Source organism: Balearica regulorum, chromosome 8 (assembly GCF_011004875.1).
Source record: "Balearica regulorum gibbericeps isolate bBalReg1 chromosome 8, bBalReg1.pri, whole genome shotgun sequence".
NCBI classification, from domain to species: Eukaryota; Metazoa; Chordata; class Aves; order Gruiformes; family Gruidae; genus Balearica; species Balearica regulorum.
The window spans coordinates 13,268,040-13,289,445 of record NC_046191.1 but is presented as its reverse complement, the minus strand read 5'-3'; the positions used below and the strand labels follow the sequence as shown (position 1 = coordinate 13,289,445).

The following is a 21,406-nucleotide window of genomic DNA, read 5'->3' as shown; positions in this document are numbered from 1 at the left end:
AAGAAAAGAAAAAAAGCAAACAACCTAGTTCAGGGAGTATGAAATAAGATAACAGTAATTGCTGATACAGGTGAACACCAGGTTAGGGTTAAAAATCTTCATAGGACCTGCTCTCAGAAAGGCTGTGAAATGTGAATATTTATCTGAGCCTGAATACATACTACACAGCAATTCTCTACTATATTCATTTTTCTTCAGCATTTTGCTATGAATAACTCCTCTAGAGAAGCCTGGTAGCTGATTCTTTCCCTACCTTTCAGCCACCTATTAGAAGAGCTTCTTCTACTTTCCACTCTTTAGGGATTACTTGTAGATCTTTTCTTCTAATCACATCTAGCTCCTTTGCTGAAGGTTGATTTTTCTTTCACATCTTTTTCTTCAAGAGAAATATCATATTTTCATCAAAATAGCAGAGAATGTCTTTTCTAATGTAGGTTTTTTACAGTGTTTCTGATAACTATATAATGAGAAAAGGCTTTGCACTATACCTCTCTTGTGTCCTGGTTGGATATTACTTCCATTTAGGTCTTGACATAACAAAAGCTTGAAATTAATTTTCATTAATATTTGTTGTAAAAAGAGGACACATTTGAAATTATAATATTTAGATTCTATTAAGGTGCAATCGACCAGCTTGCAGATGGCAGAACAGAGGCTCAGGAAGAAATTACCTAAGATCCCTGTAGGACTCAACATTCAGGGCCAGATCCTCCGTTTGGCTTCAATGGAACAATGCTGATGTACTCCCACACACAATCTGGCCTTGTTCTCTGCAGTGCTATTGCACCCAGTACTTTTTTTTTAACCGGTTTGCCTTTGTCTGATTCAAAGATTTTTTTAATATTCAAGCAACTTTATTTAAAAAAAAATCTTCTGTGGTTAAAAGCCCTAAAATGCAGCCAGCGAACTCTGTGTGAGCCTCTTGTCTTGATAATTTTTGACTGAGTTTCCATGTGCAAACTCAAAGACCTTCAATACCCATCTCCATTCTGATGCATCTCCCACAGACGCATAATATTCCCTGGAAACTCTTCCAGAGATGAATGTGCTGAAATTTCACTGTGTAGGGTAAAATATTATATTACATAATATTGAATTTCAGTCTCGAATCAGAGATTTTCATCTGGAGATATTACAGCACCCAAAATGTAAAATCCCAACTTCCGTATTCAAGCGTCAAGTATTTAACTGCCAAATAAATGCTCTGTCAGCTGGACCCCTCAGGAACTTCAGCGATATCTTTTGATATTTTTTCCAAGAATTTCTTGGGGAAGTATCTCAAGCCAGACTGCGCCTATGTAAAAGCAGCAGTCCAAAAGTAGAACAGTGCTTGCATCCCACATGCCTAGATAAAACATCTTCACGGGTTTATTGTCCAACATTCTGCAGTAACAGATATGAATGGCAGGCAAACCCTAGAAATTAATAAGATCCTCTCAGGCATGTGTCTACAGGGAGCCTTCATTAATGTTAAAGTTGAACCTCTAAAGAGATGGTTAGACATTTTGCATGGCACTCCTCCTGGCCCTTTACTTACGGTATTTTATTAGCATCGATGCTGAGATATTACTTACGTAATAAGAGTTTATGACAGCACAAGTGCTTGTATAAGAGGACTGCACTTCATTAGAACATATTTTCTGACATCGTGTATTCTTCATTAACTTTTAAACATTTTACTAATTAGATTTCACTTTGTGAAATAGACACTAAATAGGATGGCTTTTATCCTGGCTCCTACTCAGTGAAAAATTATGGGACTGTGGGCAGCAAATGTTAATTGAATATACAGCAGTAGCTGAGTTCTGCTGCTGCCCTTCTCTTCCTGCTGCCCTTTTGGAGACTGAAGGCTGCCATTATTGTTTCATTCCTTTGACCTCTTATAAGGGCAGCACAGAAAGGTCAGGCTGCTCTTTTCTTTCCTCTCCTTCAGATCAGCTGGCAGTCCAGACCTCTCCAAATTTCCTTTCGTAGTTTTATATTACACATCTCCCTGCACACCTTACTTCTTACCTGTGATTTATTGTTCTAATATTAGTATATCAAAAATTAGGCACCTCCAGCTCTCCAGGCACCTAGGTAACATCTTAAAAAACAAATTACTAATATTTGCCATATGATCAGATAGGAGCAAGAAAGACACCCAAAGCAAAATGTGATACAAGCCTCCAACAGCTTCACCAAAATCCTCTTGCTGCCTCCTTTTGCACCCGATCTATCTTTGTGACCAAAGGTGAAACAAGCAATCTGCCTCAACTGGTCCTGAAGATTAACAAAGATGTCCCTAGGAACGGTGAGTCACTGCCTCTGCCTTCCCACTTATTTTCGTTAACCCTAATGTCCCAGCTTATGTGGTCACAGACACCCTACTTGTTTTCAAGTCTGTCTGCCTCCACCTGGTAACTTTGGATTTCACTGGATAATTTAAAACTTATTTTACAGAAAAATGAAAGTCTCAGATACAGGCATGAGTTTCATGAAGCTCAGCAGCCAGCTAATAGGAGAGAGCCCCTACTAGCACTTTGAATGAAGGAAAGGCAGGAGCAGTTTAAATTGTCTCTTGTTCAGTTTGCCCAGAAGCTGGGAGGAAGTAGCAAACAAGTCAGTACACGTGTTAACTGGACCAGAAGTTTACACATAACTTTAAACCAGCGAAAGTGTCTTCTTTTGACCACCAGACAGGGCAGAGGTTGGTAGAGAATATGGGAAGGAGCTCTGAAACCACCTTAGCTTCAGAAGTTACTGCTGTAGAAAGCACATTTGAGGACACAAGAAAGGGATAGGGGTAGTGTGGGAAAAGACAGAGGACATAGAGATGTCAGAGTATGAGGATTTTTAAGGGACATTGGGGAATCTGGAGCTAAATCAATGGAGAAATGCAGACCGTTAAGGACAAATCCATTGCTAACCAGACTTCATTACTCCCAGAACTAGAAATGGGGCTATAGCTTATGTCCCTTCATTGGCAATAAGTACAGAAACCACATCAAACAGAGCTTTTTCTAAGGATTCACTCAGATTATTTAGCTTTCTAGATCAAAGTCAACAGCTTCAAATGAATCTGGAAGACAATGGCATGAATGCCCTTATGGGGTAACAAGAAACTTCAGCTTTTATTGGTATCAGTGAAATGAGATCAATAAATGCAGTCACATAACCTTCAAAGCTCAGGCAAGTCTAGTTAATTCATTATAAATGAGTGTATCAGCACTTACTCTGTTCAGGTGTCAACATTTTTAGGTTGAGATAATACACAGAATTTACTGGTAAAATTTTTACTGTGTTATCTTTCCAAATAGCCTGACTACAGTATTTGTGCTGTTCACTGAAAGTATAGTGCTTCCAGGGGACCCTTGCCCAGGCCTAATGAAGGCATTTGTAAAACTGTCCATAGAAATCTCTGCATATGGAATCAGGCTGATCCTGGACAGCAATGGCAATGTCCTTATTAGTTCAAACATTTTCTTATTATAAGATTTTAGTACTCTCATTAACATTAATAGCATGAGAGCAGTATCTTGTTAAGAGGAAATACAGTAGCGGAAGGAAGAATGCTCCAGAGAGGAAGATTTCCATGGGGCTTAAAGATCCTTGGCACAGGATACAAATGAGAGTGACTTCTGTGTCTCAGAAAAGTTACCTTGCTTTGCCCACAGAAGAAACACGGCTGACTCAATTAAATAGTGCCCCCAGGCTTGATTCCCATAGCCAACAAGTTTGATGTTAACTATTCCTTATACATTACAAGTTATTAATGTATTGGTTTTGTATAACTTGGATGTGGGTACCACTGCTTTGGAAAATCCAAAGCAAACATGTTGTGTGGACTTCTCCAGTATCTGACTACAATTTGCAAACTTGTTGAATAGAAACAGATAAATCTGGAATAAAATTCAGGAAAAGTTATACACTGCTTACTTGTTCATCTCCCAGTTCACATGCATTTTCAGGCAAAATATTATTGAGTTAAATTACACAAGTAAATTTAGATCACCAAAGTAAGAAGACAAGCTTAATCTACCCTGAAACATCTTTTTGTTTCTAGGAGTTTTAAACCTTTAATATTGGGAAAAAAGAATATTCGGCAATTCATACTGGGGCCTGATGCCATCTATCCTAGTGTCTGTTGTACCCATACTGGTAATGCTGCTATGAAACGTGACTCTAGGCATACTCACAGGTGTGTCATGAGAGGAATTAAACTGCTTCTTTCATGTCTTCATACAGAATACCTTTTATCTAGATATTATGTAGACTGATCAGAGGAAGAGAGTTCAAATACATGGTGACTTGTCACACTGGGGTGTTCGACTGTTTAAAATAGTAGATTATTTTCAGACAGTTGCTGCTGTTCAATTATGTATTTTTGTTTTGTGATGCATATAATCAGTCACCATATTCACAAATTCAAGATTTCCCAGTGGGAAAAGTTTTAAAGATAGGACTTCTATTGCTTTCATGCCTTATCAAAATAGAGGCAAGCAACATATCTTTTGAACAACAAATATCTAGGGAAATATGCTAAGGGTTCAATCCTGCCATTCTCAGAAATTTTAGGATTTACTGCTACCAATAGAATGGTTAAGGAAGTATACCAAGCCCAGATCTTTTCTGCGTTCCAGACAGAAAACTGTTTTGAGGGAAGAACAGGGAGGCTATCAAATTCCAGACCAAAAGGGTAATATATGTGTCAAAAAATTTACTCAAAAGAATGAATGTTAGCTTCTTTACACATTATCAACATTATCATTTTTGTGACTAAAACAGGAACAAAACCCTGTAACCAGTGCTAAAAACTCTCTTCCCAAGCACTAGAACCTCTTCCCAATCAGGAGGAACAGACAGTTTTGCAGCTGTCCTTTGCAGCATCTCCAAGCCTGTGACACAGTCCATCAGCACTAACTGCAGACACACAAAATGGTTACATGCCTTCTCTGGGAAACAACTGACCTTCATTTGCCTGTGACAAATCTTTTGCATTTTATGTGAAGTAAAAAGGAGACCATGTGCATAAAATCCACCTAGATTTGCTCCATGCATTCCACCACCAGCTTAGATTCTTTTGATATATTGAAACCAGAAATACATTGTCATTGACAGACTGAAAGATAATTCTTGACATGGAGATGTACAGTGATGTAACATCACTGAGACCCAGAGAGTTTTGAAATGCAAGTGCAAATCACAGGACTCTTAGCTTGCTAGATGCAGTCAAAACAGCATCTAAGATTTCAAGCCTCACAAAATTTAAGGGAGAAGAATACTGAAATACAGATCCAAGCTTTGTCTGGTACATCCACCTCTATTAATACTGTTTGGGAATATTCCCACAGGATGAGGAGAATGTCAAAGACAGGCCAGCTTTGCTTATGCAACGTTGCCCAGAAGAGAAGGATATCGACACAGTTTTTACATTTCAAATCTTTGTTTTGCTTAACATCAAAGTTATTTCCAGAGCCCCTGTGAGAATCAAGACATCATTACTCTTGGTGCTGAAGAGACAGTTGGTATATGGCCTGATTCTGGCCTGAAGATTTTTCCCTTCCCAGACAAGATATATGCAGCCAACTTTGGCAATAACATTTCATGCAATTCTTTTTGATTAGAAATGTGCTCAGAAAACAGTCCATTAAAACTGAATGAAAGGTCAAGTCTCAATTTGGGTAATTATGTTGTTTTCAAGAGTGATCAGAGAGAACTATGGCAACATATTGTGGCTTAGTATCTGCCACCATATGGCACTTCAAAATGACAAATAGAAAGAATGCATATACTTTGTTAAAGAAGCAATTTCTAAGCAGTTTTAAAAACTGTTTTATAAAATCAACCTTTGGTATTAAACACGGGAAACCTGTGGGATATTCTGTTGTGTGCATTGCTGTTCAGGTACAGAAATATCTGCGACCATCAAGTCCTGGGCAACTCATTTTTTACTTCTGATTATTTTAGATTTTTTCATTTGTACTATCTAAGAAATCTGTAAGGTATCTCTAGCCTTAAGGAAACACTTGAGTTGCTTAAATACATGCTTAAAAGGCAAAGCAAAGACAGCCAAGTACACAGGTTGAGTACTTAGTCCTATTAAAATCAACAGAAAAAAAAATCATATTAATTTAATTGGGACAGAGTTTTCATATCAGTACTGCTGACAGAAAAAAAACCCCAACATTGTTCCTCTTCCCCACTGCTTTCCCTTTCTGCAAATCAGGAAATAGGCTTAAAAATTAAGAATACGATAAGGAAAAAAAAAAGAGTTTTGGGGTTTTTTTACCTCTTTCTAGCTTTCAAACCACTGAAATGTCCACAGGTCAGTTCTGAGGTTTTTCTGCAAGATGAACTACTTTCTTGTTTTTCTTTTCAAAGAGCATTCTTATATGTACTATCTTCAGCAAAAATCAGAAAATCTTGTGAAATAATTACGTCTTCAAGAGCTGAGAGTGGTGTGCAATGGTGGCCCTTGGACAGGCCTGAACAGCACCCACCTGGAAACTTTGAGTAGGATCCTGCTGCTGGGAGATGTGGAGCAGAGAGCAGAGATGGCAGTACTTTGGCACTCAAGTGTGAAGAACGAGTTTTACAAGGCTGCCATTTCCCCAGCACCATCCTTCCCAGCTATGCCCAGCCCAGGAAAGCTCTCCAAGGGCAACAAGGCTACCATTTGCCTGCAGCCATTTCCACATGGAGCTCTGGGGTGAAAATGGCACCTGCTGGTGCTGGGCACCACCTGGCCCACGTCAGCTGCCAAAGCTAGATCAGAGCTGTACTGCCCTTGACCACAACAGCCTCCATCTTGTCTGACCTCCACTGAGGGACCTGTCTCCCTCTTCAGAATCGCTTGCTCCAATGAGAGGCTGGTGACGGACAGCCAATCCTTTGCCTTTCTTGGAGAGTGACACACATCTTCTCCAATGGAAGCCCACCTCTCTGTCAAGCGGGCGCTGTGCCGCCCCAAGGCCTGCTGGCTGGGTGGAGCTGAGGCAGCTGCCTCACGCCTCAGAGTTTTGGTGGGAATGCGTCTCCTTGCTTTGAGCTTCACATCTAAGACTGGGACGGAGTAACTGAGTCAGACAGAAACTTCCCCCAAACAAAATAAACAGAGCTGTTTTGATCAAAAACCTGCGGAAACAAACCATGTGAACAATTGCATGGAAATTGTGCAGTCTTTCTCCTACCTTATCATTCCAATTACATTTTCCTAATCTACAAAATTGAAAGGTAATGAGCAGTATTTCCTTAAACCACATTAAATAACACCGTCAAAATGCAAATTTATTCATTAAGTATAAATGAGTGTGTTAAATATTCATGAATTGTTGCTTGCAGTATATAATTAATCCCATGGTCTGTGTGTCCAAAAGCATTTAGAAGATAAAGAGTTGAGAAAACGCTGCTGTAGAATGATAACATTTAAAGCATGTTTTTAAAAGCAAAGGTCGCCAGCCCTTTGGATCCTAAACTATTACCAGTGCTTATAATTCATTGTAATACCTCTTTAGCATGTACACATGCTTTCATGATTCAAGGTTTGTATCCTCAACCCTTGCTGTCTAATAATCTATTCAAGGAGAGAAATACTTGAGAGCGGAAGGTGCTATTAAATTATCCCATTCACTACTGATGCACTCAAATTAATACAGTACTTTCCACATTTTAAAATTCCCAAAGATTGCAAAGCTGCCCTTGAAAAATAATGCAGTTAACTCCCTGGGCCTCCTTTTTCTGAAAAAAGTGCATTTTGACACTTACATGAACTGTCATTAAGGCTGGTTGCCATTTCAAGTATCACGAAAGATAAAACAAAGGCTTCAGCACCAGAAAAAGACCAGCCTCTTATTTTCTATGCTTTATAGCCATTTGCAGATATGAAACACAAACTCTAAGTCCTGTACTAAGTTTTAAGTAGGTGCTCCCATTGATGCCAATGAGAAGTACAGCACATAAAGCACTGAGATGTTATGGCTAAATGTCCTTAGCTTAAATATTCACTCTTTTCTCTGCCTGCCTTAAATTCCCACTGCTTCCTTTTATGTAATCGAAACTGCTTTCAGAAACTCTTTGTTAGTCTGCTTCATGCTTTTTTTGGGGAAGAATCTTTGAGGTACTGATGAAAAGAACTGATTTTTTCAAGATAGCATGAAGAAATAACAAAAAAATAAAATCATTATAGTGTTCACAGTAATTCCCTCCACAATCACTTGATGATCTCAAGTTGCTTACTGTATACAGCTTTCAGCTAGTTATGCAAGTATAAATTCTGCAGTCTCCCCTTCCTTCCACAATGCTTTCAGAAAAAAGGTACATGGCAGTGACTTGATCTATGATGTTTTATCTTACGAGATTTTTACCGTATCATTTTGTGTACATGTGTGTGTGTGAATTGATCAACACAATACGAAAAGTGATTCACAATTCCAAGTAACAACCTGTTGTTCACAGCACAGGCCATAGAAACTAGGTATTTTAGAAGAGCTGTGAGGCTGTGCTCTGTCAAATTTTTTTCATGTTTTTTCCTTGCAAAAATGTAACAAATAGTATGTCATTTGTGTGCAGACAGGTTTTGTTCATTCAGAGCCAGCAAGAGTATCTCTGCATGGCCTTGTACTATACTGTGTGGACATATCCTGCAAAGTTAGGTGCTGGAGGATTTTCAGTTTCTATACGGTATCTTCAGGGGACACATTTGCATAAGTCTCTTCCTAGTTCTGCAGAACTAATACGTAGCACAAGGGAGAAATCAGATTTTTTGCCAGGTGACATCACGTGTCTTTCATCAATCAGGTCACTGAGATGATGAAGCAATGCAACTTGTAGTGCATCAGAACAATGAACAGAACATCTTTTCTGAAGTGCTGACAAAAAAAGGCAATGTGAGACAAAATGGGTTTGATTAGCCTTATTTCAAGGCCTGAGCAGTAGTGCTTGATGAACTATAGGCACTATAAGAATAGGTTGAAGGCAAAGTTAGTCACAGACAGCAGGATAATATTTCATTGGATCTATTAAAGAACGTAAGTCATCAAACCCCATGGCCAGGCAGCTGCAATCCAAACACTGTTGACACTCAGTTTACAAGACATTTGTGATAAGTGCTTTCATTGTAATTAAAAAGCTGTGCGAGTCTACCCAGATGTGTTAGAACCAGAACCTTATCTCCTGTGCCAAGATGAGGACAGACCTCACCTGTCAAAGACAATTAATTTAGATAGCTCTCCTCTGGACAGGAGAAAAGTTAATCAGAAATTCTCTGGTAGAATGTTTTGCTTTTTCCAGTGAAGAATGCTAGTTGGTTGTCATTTAAATCTCCCATAGAAAGATGCAGATTTTGATCAATCTTCTGACAAAACAAGCCAGTTCTTAATCTGTTTCATTTTTTGACAGTTCCTCTGCTCACTTTACATACTGTCTCAGTACCTAGACTCTTTAGTTCCCAAATTCTGCCAGTCCAGAGGAGAGATGGGAACTGCTCATCCAGGGATTGGGCTGCCCACAGAGCTCTGGTTTCTCTGTGCAACAATAAAAAGAAGTGCCCAAGTAGGTGTGTTAGAACAGCCTACATTTTCATTTGAAAACAGACTGCTTTCCCCCATCTTCCACTGACCCCGCCCAAATTTCAGAATCCTCCAGAGGCAGAAGTGTATTTCAAAAAAGTACAGTTAGGGATCATATGGAGCCAAACCAATCTGGGGAAAAGGCTGGAGATACAAAGATGACTGGAAAGACTGTTTTGCAAAGGAAAAGTAGATAATAGTACGGTGTTCCTGCACAGCCTGGACTCAAGATGTGTCTTTAAGATGAACAGACATCCAGTGTCAGACGGCAAGGATCATCAGTGATTACGCATTAAACATCAGTGACTCTGCTTCATAGGGAGTTGTCTCACAGGTCTTGGACAAGTTCAGGGAACCCTGAATGTTGCTGAAGGAGAAGAATGCCTGCATGATCCTATAGGATGCCACCTTTGGTGGAAAATGAAGGAAGACAGGAAAAAACGATTCTGAACATGGAGCATCTGTGTTTTGATCCAGGTGAAAGGATGGCACAGTTTGGGTGGTCTTCTGTTCATTAGAAAGGCAAACAGCCTGTTAGGGAAGAGGGTGAAAATGAGTGCTAAAAGCGAAATTGATTAAAAAAACCCAAACCCAACCAAACAAAAAAAGTCATCATTTAGCATGAAACCAACATGGCAAAACCAAAATTAATCAAGGATGTAAAAGTAGTAGATTTTCTATAAACTAATACTAAAGAGTCTGAGTAAAAAAAAGGAAACGAATCAGAGTTACCTATTTATAAATTCAGTGTAGCTGTATTACTGACACTAGATGGGAAGAACTGCATAACTGAAACATTAAATTCAATGGTTATAACCTATTTTGGAAAGATCAAGTAGAGACAAGGGGAAGAAGAGTGGAACTTTATGGTAAAAAAAGACATTGTCTGTTTTCAGCACACTGGCAGCTCAGAAGCAAATGATCTTGAATGCAGCGGATCAATACTCTAACAGATAAAACACTAGATGGGATAGTAGCTGCTGTCTGCAAATGACCAAATCATAGAAGAGAGCAGGATGACTGGATGCCTTTGCACCTTCTGTAATGTGTAGGAGCAAAAAAGCTGCTCTATCATCTGAGATTTCAGTCTGCCTGACATATGCTTAAAGTTTCATGATGCTAGTACTAGAACCTCTGCAGAATTTCTGAACATTATATATGAACATTTCTTAAACCAAAAAGGAAAACTCTCAAAAAATTAGAATTTTATATGAGATCTCATCTCACAAATAATGAAAAGAGATCAGAGAACTTGATAAGAGAACTAAATATTAGTGGCTATCACGATAGCCTGATTGCTCTTTAAAGGCGTAAAGAGAATGAAGCCCAAACGGCAATATGAATGGTGCAGTCTTTTTACCAAACTGAAAATTATTGTAAAGGACAATCAGCTAGGAGAGAGAACCGATCTGTAATTGGAAAATACAAATATTTTATTTAAGAGCTGCAAAATTCGGAAAGAAAGCTGTATATTTAAAAAAAAAATCTAGCTGAAATGGTTAATGAAAGCCTCTACATAATTGTAAATCAATGAAATGAAGAACAAATATTGATAACAATAAATATAGAGTAGAACTAAGGAATTACATAAATAATTCCTCCAATAAGTGTAGCCAACTTGTAAGGGGAAATTTATGGCCAGAGAATTAAGGACAATATTTTTCAAATACATTAGGAATCCTGACGATGGTACCATTTCTTTATCAGATTGAAGTGGAAGATTTGTTAAGAGTAATGAAGACAAGAAAGAAGTGTTCAATAAGTATTTGTGCTCGGTATTTAAGGAAAAGACAGACAATTGGTGATGCTCTATGAGGATGATGAACTACCAGGCAGCAAAAAAACCCAAAGAGAAACATTAAGTGGAAGCTACTTAGGTAAGAAATATTTGCATAGGAAACGTCATATAGCTTGTAGCCAAGAGTTGTTAAAGAGCTGACAGAGGAATCTCTATTGTTATTACAGCTTTTTGCTAAGTCTTAGAACAATTGGGAAAGTTCCAGAAAGCTGGAAGAAAACTTATGTTGTGTTAATATTTAAGAAGGATAAACTTAATGACCTAGATAATTACACTCCTGTCAGTCTGAAATTGATCTGGAGCAAAGTAATGGAACGGCTGACAGGGGACTCAATTACTAACTAATTAAAGAGGAGAAATATGGTAAATGCCAATCTAAGTGCAATATGGAAAATAGATACTGTTGAACACATTTGCTGGCTTTTTTTCCAATTGTGACTACAAGCAAAACACAACACTGTTGATATATTTTGATTCTATATGACATTTGACGTGGTATTCATGACATTTGAGTTAAGAAACCATGATAATACAAAATTGACATGTCGCACATTAAATGACTCAAAAACTGGTTAACTGACATTTCAAAATGTGAATTTAAATGGGGAATCATCACAGAATAGGTATTCTGCTGGGATAGCTTCCTGGGCATACTCTAGTTAACATTTTTGTCAGCAATTTGGAAGAAAACTCAAAGGTTTGCAGAAGACTCAGTCATTAAGGGAGAAGTCGGTAATAAATAGATCATTGAGACTAGTTGACAAGGATTACTGGGTAATCTGGTGCAAACTAAAATAAGATCCAAAGGAACAAGAACTTCAGGGGAATAGGCTGGCTATTCTATAAGGGTTTGAAAAGGTCTAAGTGGGATAATTCAATAATTAAACTACTTTTTTTTACCTGAATATCTGGTCCTATGACAAATAATTGAATAAATTCACATTCACATCCCACGCCACTACCATTAGGTATGAATGTACATCATGAGCAATATACAAACCCAACTGTCCTGCATGGAAAAAGGATGAAATTAATCCATATTACATCATGCTATTAATATGCATTCACAGCTCACGCTGTAATGGTTCTGAAGGGAACATTACAGTATATTCAGAGAATATATCTGAAAAATAACACACAAATTCTTAACAAGCCCCTTGGCAGCATATAAAATTTGAAGGACCCTCAAAGCTGAGCATGTGAATGGCATTTCTTCCCTTTATTTAGTTTTAGTCTTACCACAGAAATTCTCCTTTTCCTTCCCCTCATTGTGCTGGCTGACAAAATAGCCCAGTTTGCAAAGGACACAAATTTCTGTGCCACGAGTACCTGAGCACCAGAATGTGGCCCCAAATTAGATGGTAACAGCTGCTACATTATATATGCCAGTGCTGACAAAAACACCTGGAATCTCCAGCCCTTTCACTAACCCAGTTAGTCTATATGTGTTTAATTCAGCACATACAGACCAAGTTAAAATTTACACATTGAAGCCTGCTACTTTTTAATCGTGTTGCTAGCTGGGCAATAAAATGGGAAAATTAGAGGCTAGTTAGAGGCTCGAGGAGTTCTAGTTCCTTTCCTCTCTTGGCACCATGGGGTCCACTGCACGATGGAAAAGAAGTTAGGTAGGCCCTCCTCCTAGCCTTGTCAACATTGTAGCTGCAAGTATAGGTTCACACCTTTTCATGAGATGTGATCTCTCCCACAGCCCCTCAGTCTTACACAACTCTCTCAAGCATGTGCTGAATGTCCACTCCTAGGGGTTTCAATGACTTGACTTCTGAGAATCCTTGAAGGATGTACACTTTATGGATAGGGCCCAACATACCTTTCCTACAACTCTCCATTTCTGTGTGCATGTGTGTGCAACGTTTGTTTTAACACAGAAATAAACACAGGAATTCTTGTAAGTGTAGGTTTTGTGGCTGAGTTTACCCAACATGACTCGATATGTTTAGGTTAGATGCCTTAAAATGTCTTTAAAGTCAATTAAGAAATAATTTAGGCATGGTTCATGTTTGTGTGCAGCAAATTATAATGCTTTCTAGAATGGAGATCTTTGCTTCTTTGAGTTCAGCGAACTGTCAGGTATTATTATAGTGGCATATACATAAACAAGAATAAAAGTGTTTAGCACAAAATCATGTATAAATTATGTCAGACAATTGGAAAATCATATACATTTATTAATATTTTAAAATAATCCAGGCACAATTTTGCAAGTACATAGAAGCACAGTCTCCGAATGGGAGCAAAACCTAAGTAGCACATAGCAAGAAAACACATGGCAGAACATCTAAAATAAGTATAAATAGTATGAAAGTTTTCTAAGTCTACAGTGATATTTACTAGGAATACATTTGTCAACATTACAAAAAGATAACCAAAGAATACATGTAATAAATAGCATAACATGAACTTTCTGAATAAGTTTATGTTGGCAGCATATAGTAGCAACTGTCTAAGAACAGAAGAATGCTTGTACACTGTATATACATGCACATACGCACACATATACAGATACAACTGGAAGGCCACAAGAACAAAAATACCCTGGGAAAATGATGAAGGGAATTGTTATGTCTGGTGCAGTATATAAAAACAATGCATGCATTAATTAGCAAGCATCCAGCATGTTCATGATAAAGTCACATCCACAAGTTGAATCACAGTTAACTCTTCATCAAACTAAACACTTTCCGTGCTGTACCCATGCTGGATTACTCTGTTCTATACCACATTCCTGACTTATGGAGCCCATTTGGATGCTAATCTTAGGAGGAGTTAGGAGCCCTTGATTCCCATAATCTAACAGGAGGAATCAGATTTCAGATTTGAAAGAAAAATATATATGCAAACCCCCCCCACACACACACAAACCACCATGCAAAGTCTGGAGGGATGGGGAACAACAAAGGGCTTCTATTTAGCCAAAAGATGGGCTAACAGGAATTTCACTTTCCTGTGTGGCAGTCCAGTATAGTGGCCTCACTTCAAAAGCTTTAGTTTGCATGATGGAGTGGTCCTGAGGATGTGAACTGGATTCCTTTTAGATAAAACTAAAAGATGAGCTCCAATCACTAGTGGCATTCAGCCCATGGGACCAAACTAGAGACTCTGCGTGGTAAGGAGATCAGGTCCTTAGCACCAACAGTTTCAGGCTACAGATCTGATTCAGCTGATCTAATTCCTCACTTAAGTAGACACAGGCTTTGGAAATATACAGAATAAACATGAATCAACAAGCCCTATAACCTATATTTACCATTTAAGAGATTATTCGTTCTTACTTGCCACTATCTGGAAAAAAAGACTTTCCCTACAGGCACTCTGATTACAGATGTGTGCTTGTGTGTCTGTGTATGAGGAGGGGACAGACGAACAGCCAAAAGAGTAGTGAGCATACAATTTTCTGTTCTCCAGTCATCCTCAGAAATACTATTTTCAGCAGCAACAATATGAAAAAACTACAGGCATCTTAGCCAATCTTCTACATGTGCAATTCCCGTTAAAAAGATACTCTCATAAGTGTCAAAAATTTGTGATCGCTGCCCTGCCAACATCTTGACACTATCCATGTCAATAGTCAATAAAGTCATTCCCGATGTTACACTCAGATGTGAGATTTCCTTATAACAGAACACAGAATCGTAACTGTGAGCAGTAGAGTAGGTTTACAAAAGCAAGTTTAACTGTTTCTGATATTCCAGTGAAAAATGTCGAATTTAGTAAAATATTTCCTGACTGGTTTCAACAATTTATTTACTGCCACCTGCTAATGGCACGTACAGAGCTCCAGCAAAGTGCTCTGGGCAACACATGATATGAGAGAAGGAAAAAGCACTACTGCTGCTGCTTGAACTAAGTTTACACACAACTTACATTATTTATTATAGTGTGAGAATAAAATGTGTAACATGCTATCATGCATAATACATGGTAAGAACATGCATTAGTTCAAGTTTACAGTCTGTTTATGGCCCATAAATCAGAACAGCAGTGGCAGGTGCTGACAGCTGCATATCTTGAGGAATTTCCAGAAAGAGCAGCAAGCAATGCAAAGATGACCTGAAATCAGCTGTTTAAGACACCCATACAATGGTGACTCTTTCTGACTTAATCTTACAAACAATAGCAAAACCCAGTGATAACTTTCCCACCACATTCAAAGAAACTGAGTTCAGCACCTGAAGTGAGACTTTGCCTCAAGCCAGATCGTGCGGCTGACTTGAGGGACCGTCGCTGCTCTGATGCCAGTCACTCCTCATCCCCAAGTTAGCATCACCACTTCCCTGGCCCCACAGAAGGGGAGGACAGGGCAGATTTTGTGCAGCTCACAGGCTGTGTAAGTCAGCTGGAGAGCATGCATCATCCAATGGGGCTGGAAAGGGCCCAAAGCTGAGACTGGCTGGGGAGCCTATGAAAGCTGAAGGAGGAGCCCAGGGATGCCACACAGACTGCTATGGCTTCCACAGAAGCCCTGTCTTTCAATGGGGAGAGACCCTCTCTTTCTCCTTCAGCCCCTTTCTGGAAGGTTTGCCTAGGAGACTCCAATCCAGAGCAGATACATGAGACTTCTGTAGATGGTGCAATACAAAGTTTACTTTTACAAGATTGCTTTTGTCTGTGTCATTAGCTATACATCACAGCAATAGCCAGAAAAATATATATGAATCTGGTGGTTGGCTATTTACCATATCATTCTTCACTCCCTCATGACTAAGTCACATTCTTATGCATCCTCTCAGGAAAGAAGGAACAGAATGAGACACATCTGCTGAAAATGAAACACTTTCTCCTCAAAAGAACTACGCCTAGTCAAGAAAAAGAGACCTGTTTTACTAAATACATAAGACTGTTGTACACAGTATATCACAATGCCCACAGACAGCTCCTGTGTGATCCTTTGGCACTAACATGGAGTTTCACTCTTGTGGGTACTCTAGGGTTCATGATAAACAAACCCCAGGCTTGCTTAAGCCCAACTAAAGACATATGCTATTTCTGAGATACATGCAGGGAAAAAAAGTCAGCAAAATATAAGCATCAGTATATAAAGTGCTTCTGATTTTCTACTTAATAAGGGCACCATCCAGTTATAATTCATGAGTGATTACTTATTTAAGTCTTACTTACCTGGACATGTCCTCTGGTTGAGCATTGTTGTGTGGGGTCCTACTTTTGTCCAGCCCACGAGCAGGTGAATAAAGACTGTCTGCATCAGCCCTCCAAGCACTGGATGGGCCCCTCTTTATTAGCTATGCAATGCATTATGTGCACACGGTACTTCTCAAACAAAACACTGCTTACCTTAGCACCCTGGATTGCAAAGATTTTACTGGGATGGGTGCTGCATTCATGAACTTGCCAAAGTGATTTCCATTAGTTTGAATTGAGTTCTCAGAGACTCCTAAATCAGCAAGTCTTCAGATAATTTGTGTCAGGCTGACTTCTTCATCCCTGGTGTTGTTTATACAGAAATCTTTAACGACATAGAATTTGCCTTTACTTTTTCCTGTAAAGGGCATGTTTTCCCATTGCTAGTAATTCCTACTGAAAGCAGGACAATAGTTCTACACAGGAGCTAAAAGCATTTGAAAAAAACAGAATACTTTGGAAAGTATTTCCAGGAGAGATCAATGGGTACTCCTCTCCTAAAGCACGTTAGGGGCATTTTTTAGAAGTTGGAACACCATCTGCTCCTAAGTAGAACTTTTCCTCAGTCCTTCCTGCTCATTGATATAACTGATACAAGCAGTCTGCAGATGGAGCCTCCCAGCCCAGATGGAAAGGGAATTTGGCTGGATACATAGACTACTTTTTTCTTTCTATGAAGAGGCCTTGGTGGCAGAAGAATGTGATCTGGACATCTAGTGAGAATGAGAAGGTTGGAATCACATCTGTTTGGAAAAACAAACCCCAGTTTTTTATGTTATTCAGTTAATTAACTGTGAATTAGTAATTAGCCAAATCTTTCAAAAATATTTTTTTTCCCTAGGAAAATTTCTGCTCCTATTTAAAACTTTTTTTCTCTTGAAAAAAAAAATTAAATTAGAAGATAATGCAACATAAAACATGAAGTGTATTAAAATTTAAACATTCATTAAAACCAAGGCTACAAGCAAGCCAAACAATAAATGCCTTTTCTTTTTCCTTCAAAAAGTGTATTTTAGAAAGCTAACTAAATTATGAAAGAAAACATTTAGCAACTACTTAGCTGACTGATGGCAAAAAAACCTGCCAAATTATTTGTGAGTATTCCTCTATTAGCAGCAATGTGAAGATCTATTTTGAAAACCTCAGGTAAACTCCCTGCTTGTTTTATACACGAGTGGTTGATTAAAATAGGACTGCTTGAATGAATAAGCAATTAGGATCTGATTATATTCAGGTAAACTATAGTAGGCTTTATTTTAAAGAATTAGTAAATGATTCTCAGCTGATATCTTAACTGCTCTCAGAAGGTGAATCATCAAGGTCTCTTACTACACAGCCAAGTACTGAGATTCTTTCTTCAATACTACAGTGCTGATTTTTAACAGATTTTGACAAAGTCATTTCTTTGTAGAATCATCTTTAACACAGCGGTCACAGTTCCTTATTCATATAATAAAAATCATGCAAATATGTGTTTAGTTTATGCTAAAGACAGGCTTATTTAAATAAGGGAACTGATGTTCATTTAATCTAGTGTGAATCAAGCCTGCTGCAATGTTTCTAAAAGTGGATCTGCTCTTCCTGCAAATCCAAGCAGAGAGCAACACTTTTACTTTGCTCTGTGACAACTGCACTCTAATGATGTTCTCGATTTTGCTGTACATTTAGCTGTTCTTAGAGCTGTATTTTTCTTAGCTAGCCTTTGCATGAGATATTGTTTCATACAGCATGCAAGCACTCTACAAAGAGCTTCAGTATGAAGCACATATTTTACAACAGATTTATGGCTATTTGGCAAGTCTTAATTATCTTAAAAACTTTATCAGGCTTAAAAACTGCCTTGCATGTGAACACAACTCAGGCAGAATCCTTATGCTGTGCTCACTGGGGAGAAAGACTATGCTTCATGAGGACACTTCTCGTGTAAGTCTGTCTGGCCCAACTGCACTTCCATGTGCAGCACTTTCAAAGTAACTTTCTATTAACCCCAAGACCTTCTAAATACAATTTCAATTTGACTGATGTTTTCCTTTTCAGCTCCTCTTCCCACAAGGGAGCTATAGGTTTTCCCAGGCTGCCCTGTACAATACATGTGGAACATTCTCCCTGCTTCTGCATGTCCTGCATTCTTCAAATCCTGCATTACAATTTTTTTATTAGCTTTGAATCTATACAGCCATCCATCTGAACTGAAAAGATGCATATGCATATGGCAATAAATCTAGCTCACTGTCTTTTGCTACTACAGCTCTTCATCCATCCATCCGTGACCCTTCCCCTCTTGATTTCATCCCATGCTATATTAGCCTACAATTGATTTTAAACTCCAGGGACAAGAAGCAGCCACTTTAAATTATTTTTATATTATAGCATTGCCTGTAGCCTTCAGACACTTTGGGCACCTCTTCTGCAAGGCATTATACAAATACATTGCAAATGAGAATATCCGTCTCAAGAGCTTACAAGAAAGTCAGTCAAGACAGGGAGTAGGAAAATATTATTGTTCTCCTCTTCCAAATAGGAAGGTGAGACATCAAGTCATGCAAGAAGTCTTGGACAGAGCCTGTATTTGAATATAGATGTTTATCCAGGACCGTAAGCATGGCCCCAGCCTTTGACAACCAGCATGAACACTTATAGCACTAAAATAAGCAGTGAAAGCTGAGCTATATTAAAAATAAAATCAGAAAGCTGCATTTACAGTAGAAAATGGAAGGAGAAAGAGAGATGATACCCTGGCATCACCTACCAACAGGAACAAGAAACCAATCATCAGGAGGAGGAACACTGGTGAAGAGATTTCCTCCCCATCCTAAGAGTTGCAGCTGCTGATGAGAGAATATATATGCCATGAACATATAAAATATAGATTTATATATACAAATGTACAATAGGAAAGAGTCAGTATACAAATACTTACATGTAAAAATAGCTGTTTACTTTCCCCTTTTCATGATTTACAAAAGCATACAAAGTTTCCTGTTGGTTAATGTTTAAGTAGTGTGAGTAAACCCTGTGTGTCATGTTCCACACATAATTCTTTCAAGTGTTCACAGTATTGGCTATTACAGTGTTGAATCTGACATTCCAGATGTTAAAATATTTGTAGGACACATTCTAAACTTAAAGCATTAATTTAAATACAGTTTAAATAAAACTCACGTGTAGTTGAATTATGGTCATATTACAAATGACTCTGCTGCAGTTGAAAACTTTCCATGAGAGTAAGCTTGGAAACAGGTATTTCAACTAGAGATGAGTGTATTTTAAAATTCTTGAACTGCCTCTTGATGTGCAGATAATACTGCGAGGTGGTGAGTTCTTTCAACTCCATCTGAAGCAACGCAAGCTGAGAGCACTCAGTATTACAAATTATCCTTAGTAGGAAAGTGGATGCACAGAACAATTCGCCATCAGATTCAGACATGCTGTCACTTTCTTCAAATACCCAACAGACAAGAATAAATGACAGGTACCGTTGTTTTTGTGTTAAGAGTAAATGCTCTGTAGCATTCTTCATCAGGAAGGTGCTTTATGGACTTAAATTAATCCTCACAACTCCCTTGTGAAGTAGATAGATACTATCCCTGATTTTAAAGATAGAGAAACTGGAGATTTAAAATAAATTATGATGACTGCATGGGAAATGCTGTCAAAATACTGGTATTTGGATGTTGGAGCAACTCAAAGGCACAACTGGAGTAAATGGAGATGTTCATAAGACAACTTTAACCAGCTTGGGTACTGACAGCAGGCCTTGGTACAATAGCCTAAGGTTCATCACAGGCTGCACAACACAGTCCTTTCTAAGTGCCATGCTGCTGGAGCTAAACTGTGGGACTACAGCCTCAAAAAGTACAAACCACATCATCCAAGATGGTGCTGCCTGACCAGGGTGGGAGGAAGCTGCATATCAGAAGTTATTAATTAATATCAGGACCCTTGAGTAAATAACACCATCTCATGTGAGTGTTGTATGCAGTTCAAGAACCATGTTTAGCTCATCTCTAATTTTACCACATATACAAGTGCTCACATATATCAATGTATTCAGGTGTTTTGTAAATTTATTCACTCATAGACCTTGGAGGTCTGTATTTTTCCTCATATTTCTTTTGTGGAAAATTTCTACTAATACCACAAATGGAACTAGTGCTGCAGTACTGCAAATGAGCTACAAATAGGAATTTTAATTAACAAAGGTGATGGACAAATTTTAAAGGACCACGATGTCCTCTGTGTGCACCTGTATATACAGGAAATCTCATCTGACTTTAACCACTACTGCCTTGAAGTAAAATCCAGTTAAAGTATAAAGTGCATTGTGTGGAGTAAAACCCTAAGAAATAACAAACAATGTGTCTGCCTTCCACAGATTGATTAATTTTGCTTAATAGCTGAACCATCACCCTCTTTTGTCTTCTAGTTTTTAGTTTAGTGTTACCTAGGCTGAGAAAGGCCAGCCAGATATAAGCAAAATTATTGTAAACTGAGACATTTTTGTAATATGCTGTTTAAGGGAGAGTTAAGAGAACCAATATCAAGACACTGTCCAGTTGGGGTGTGTAAATATTATTGTGCGCTTCTTGGCCCACTTAGCAAATACTTTCTTTTCCGTGATAAACCTATGGCCTCCATATGGAGCATTTTCATGCAGAAAGTATTCCTCACACTCATCTCTTCCTGGCTCGTAATAGTGGTAGGGAACTTTATGAAAGCCTTCTGACCTAGGGGAAAAAAAAAAAGATACACTTAAGTACTATTTCCAAGAAAAACCTTAATATATACTGCACCTGAATTCACTGAAATTCTTTCCATGTGTCAGCACCTGAGCTCCTTTGCTAAATTGCATAAGGGCTTTCATTACAGCATGATTTGTATGAATTTTCCTATAGCAAAC

General features: G+C 38.4%; 1 protein-coding gene across 3 annotated transcripts in view; it reads right to left on the bottom strand.

Moving 5' to 3' along the window:
* Nucleotides 1-13,514: 13,514 nt before the first annotated feature.
* Nucleotides 13,515-21,406, bottom strand: part of ST6GALNAC3 (ST6 N-acetylgalactosaminide alpha-2,6-sialyltransferase 3) — a 225,979-nt gene continuing 218,087 nt past the window's right edge. Inside the window, exons 5-6 of one of the 3 annotated variants that reach the window (XR_012836519.1) lie at nt 16,660-21,233; nt 13,515-15,926 (exon numbers count right to left, since the gene is read on the bottom strand). Coding sequence is in view for 1 of the 3 variants with exons in the window: in XM_075759744.1 (XP_075615859.1) it covers nt 21,047-21,233 (187 nt within the window). In the remaining 2 variants the exon portion in view is untranslated. Of the gene's footprint in view, nt 21,234-21,406 lie in introns of all 3 variants that reach the window. The other 2 variants (XM_075759744.1, XM_075759745.1) reach the window with 2 other exon arrangements.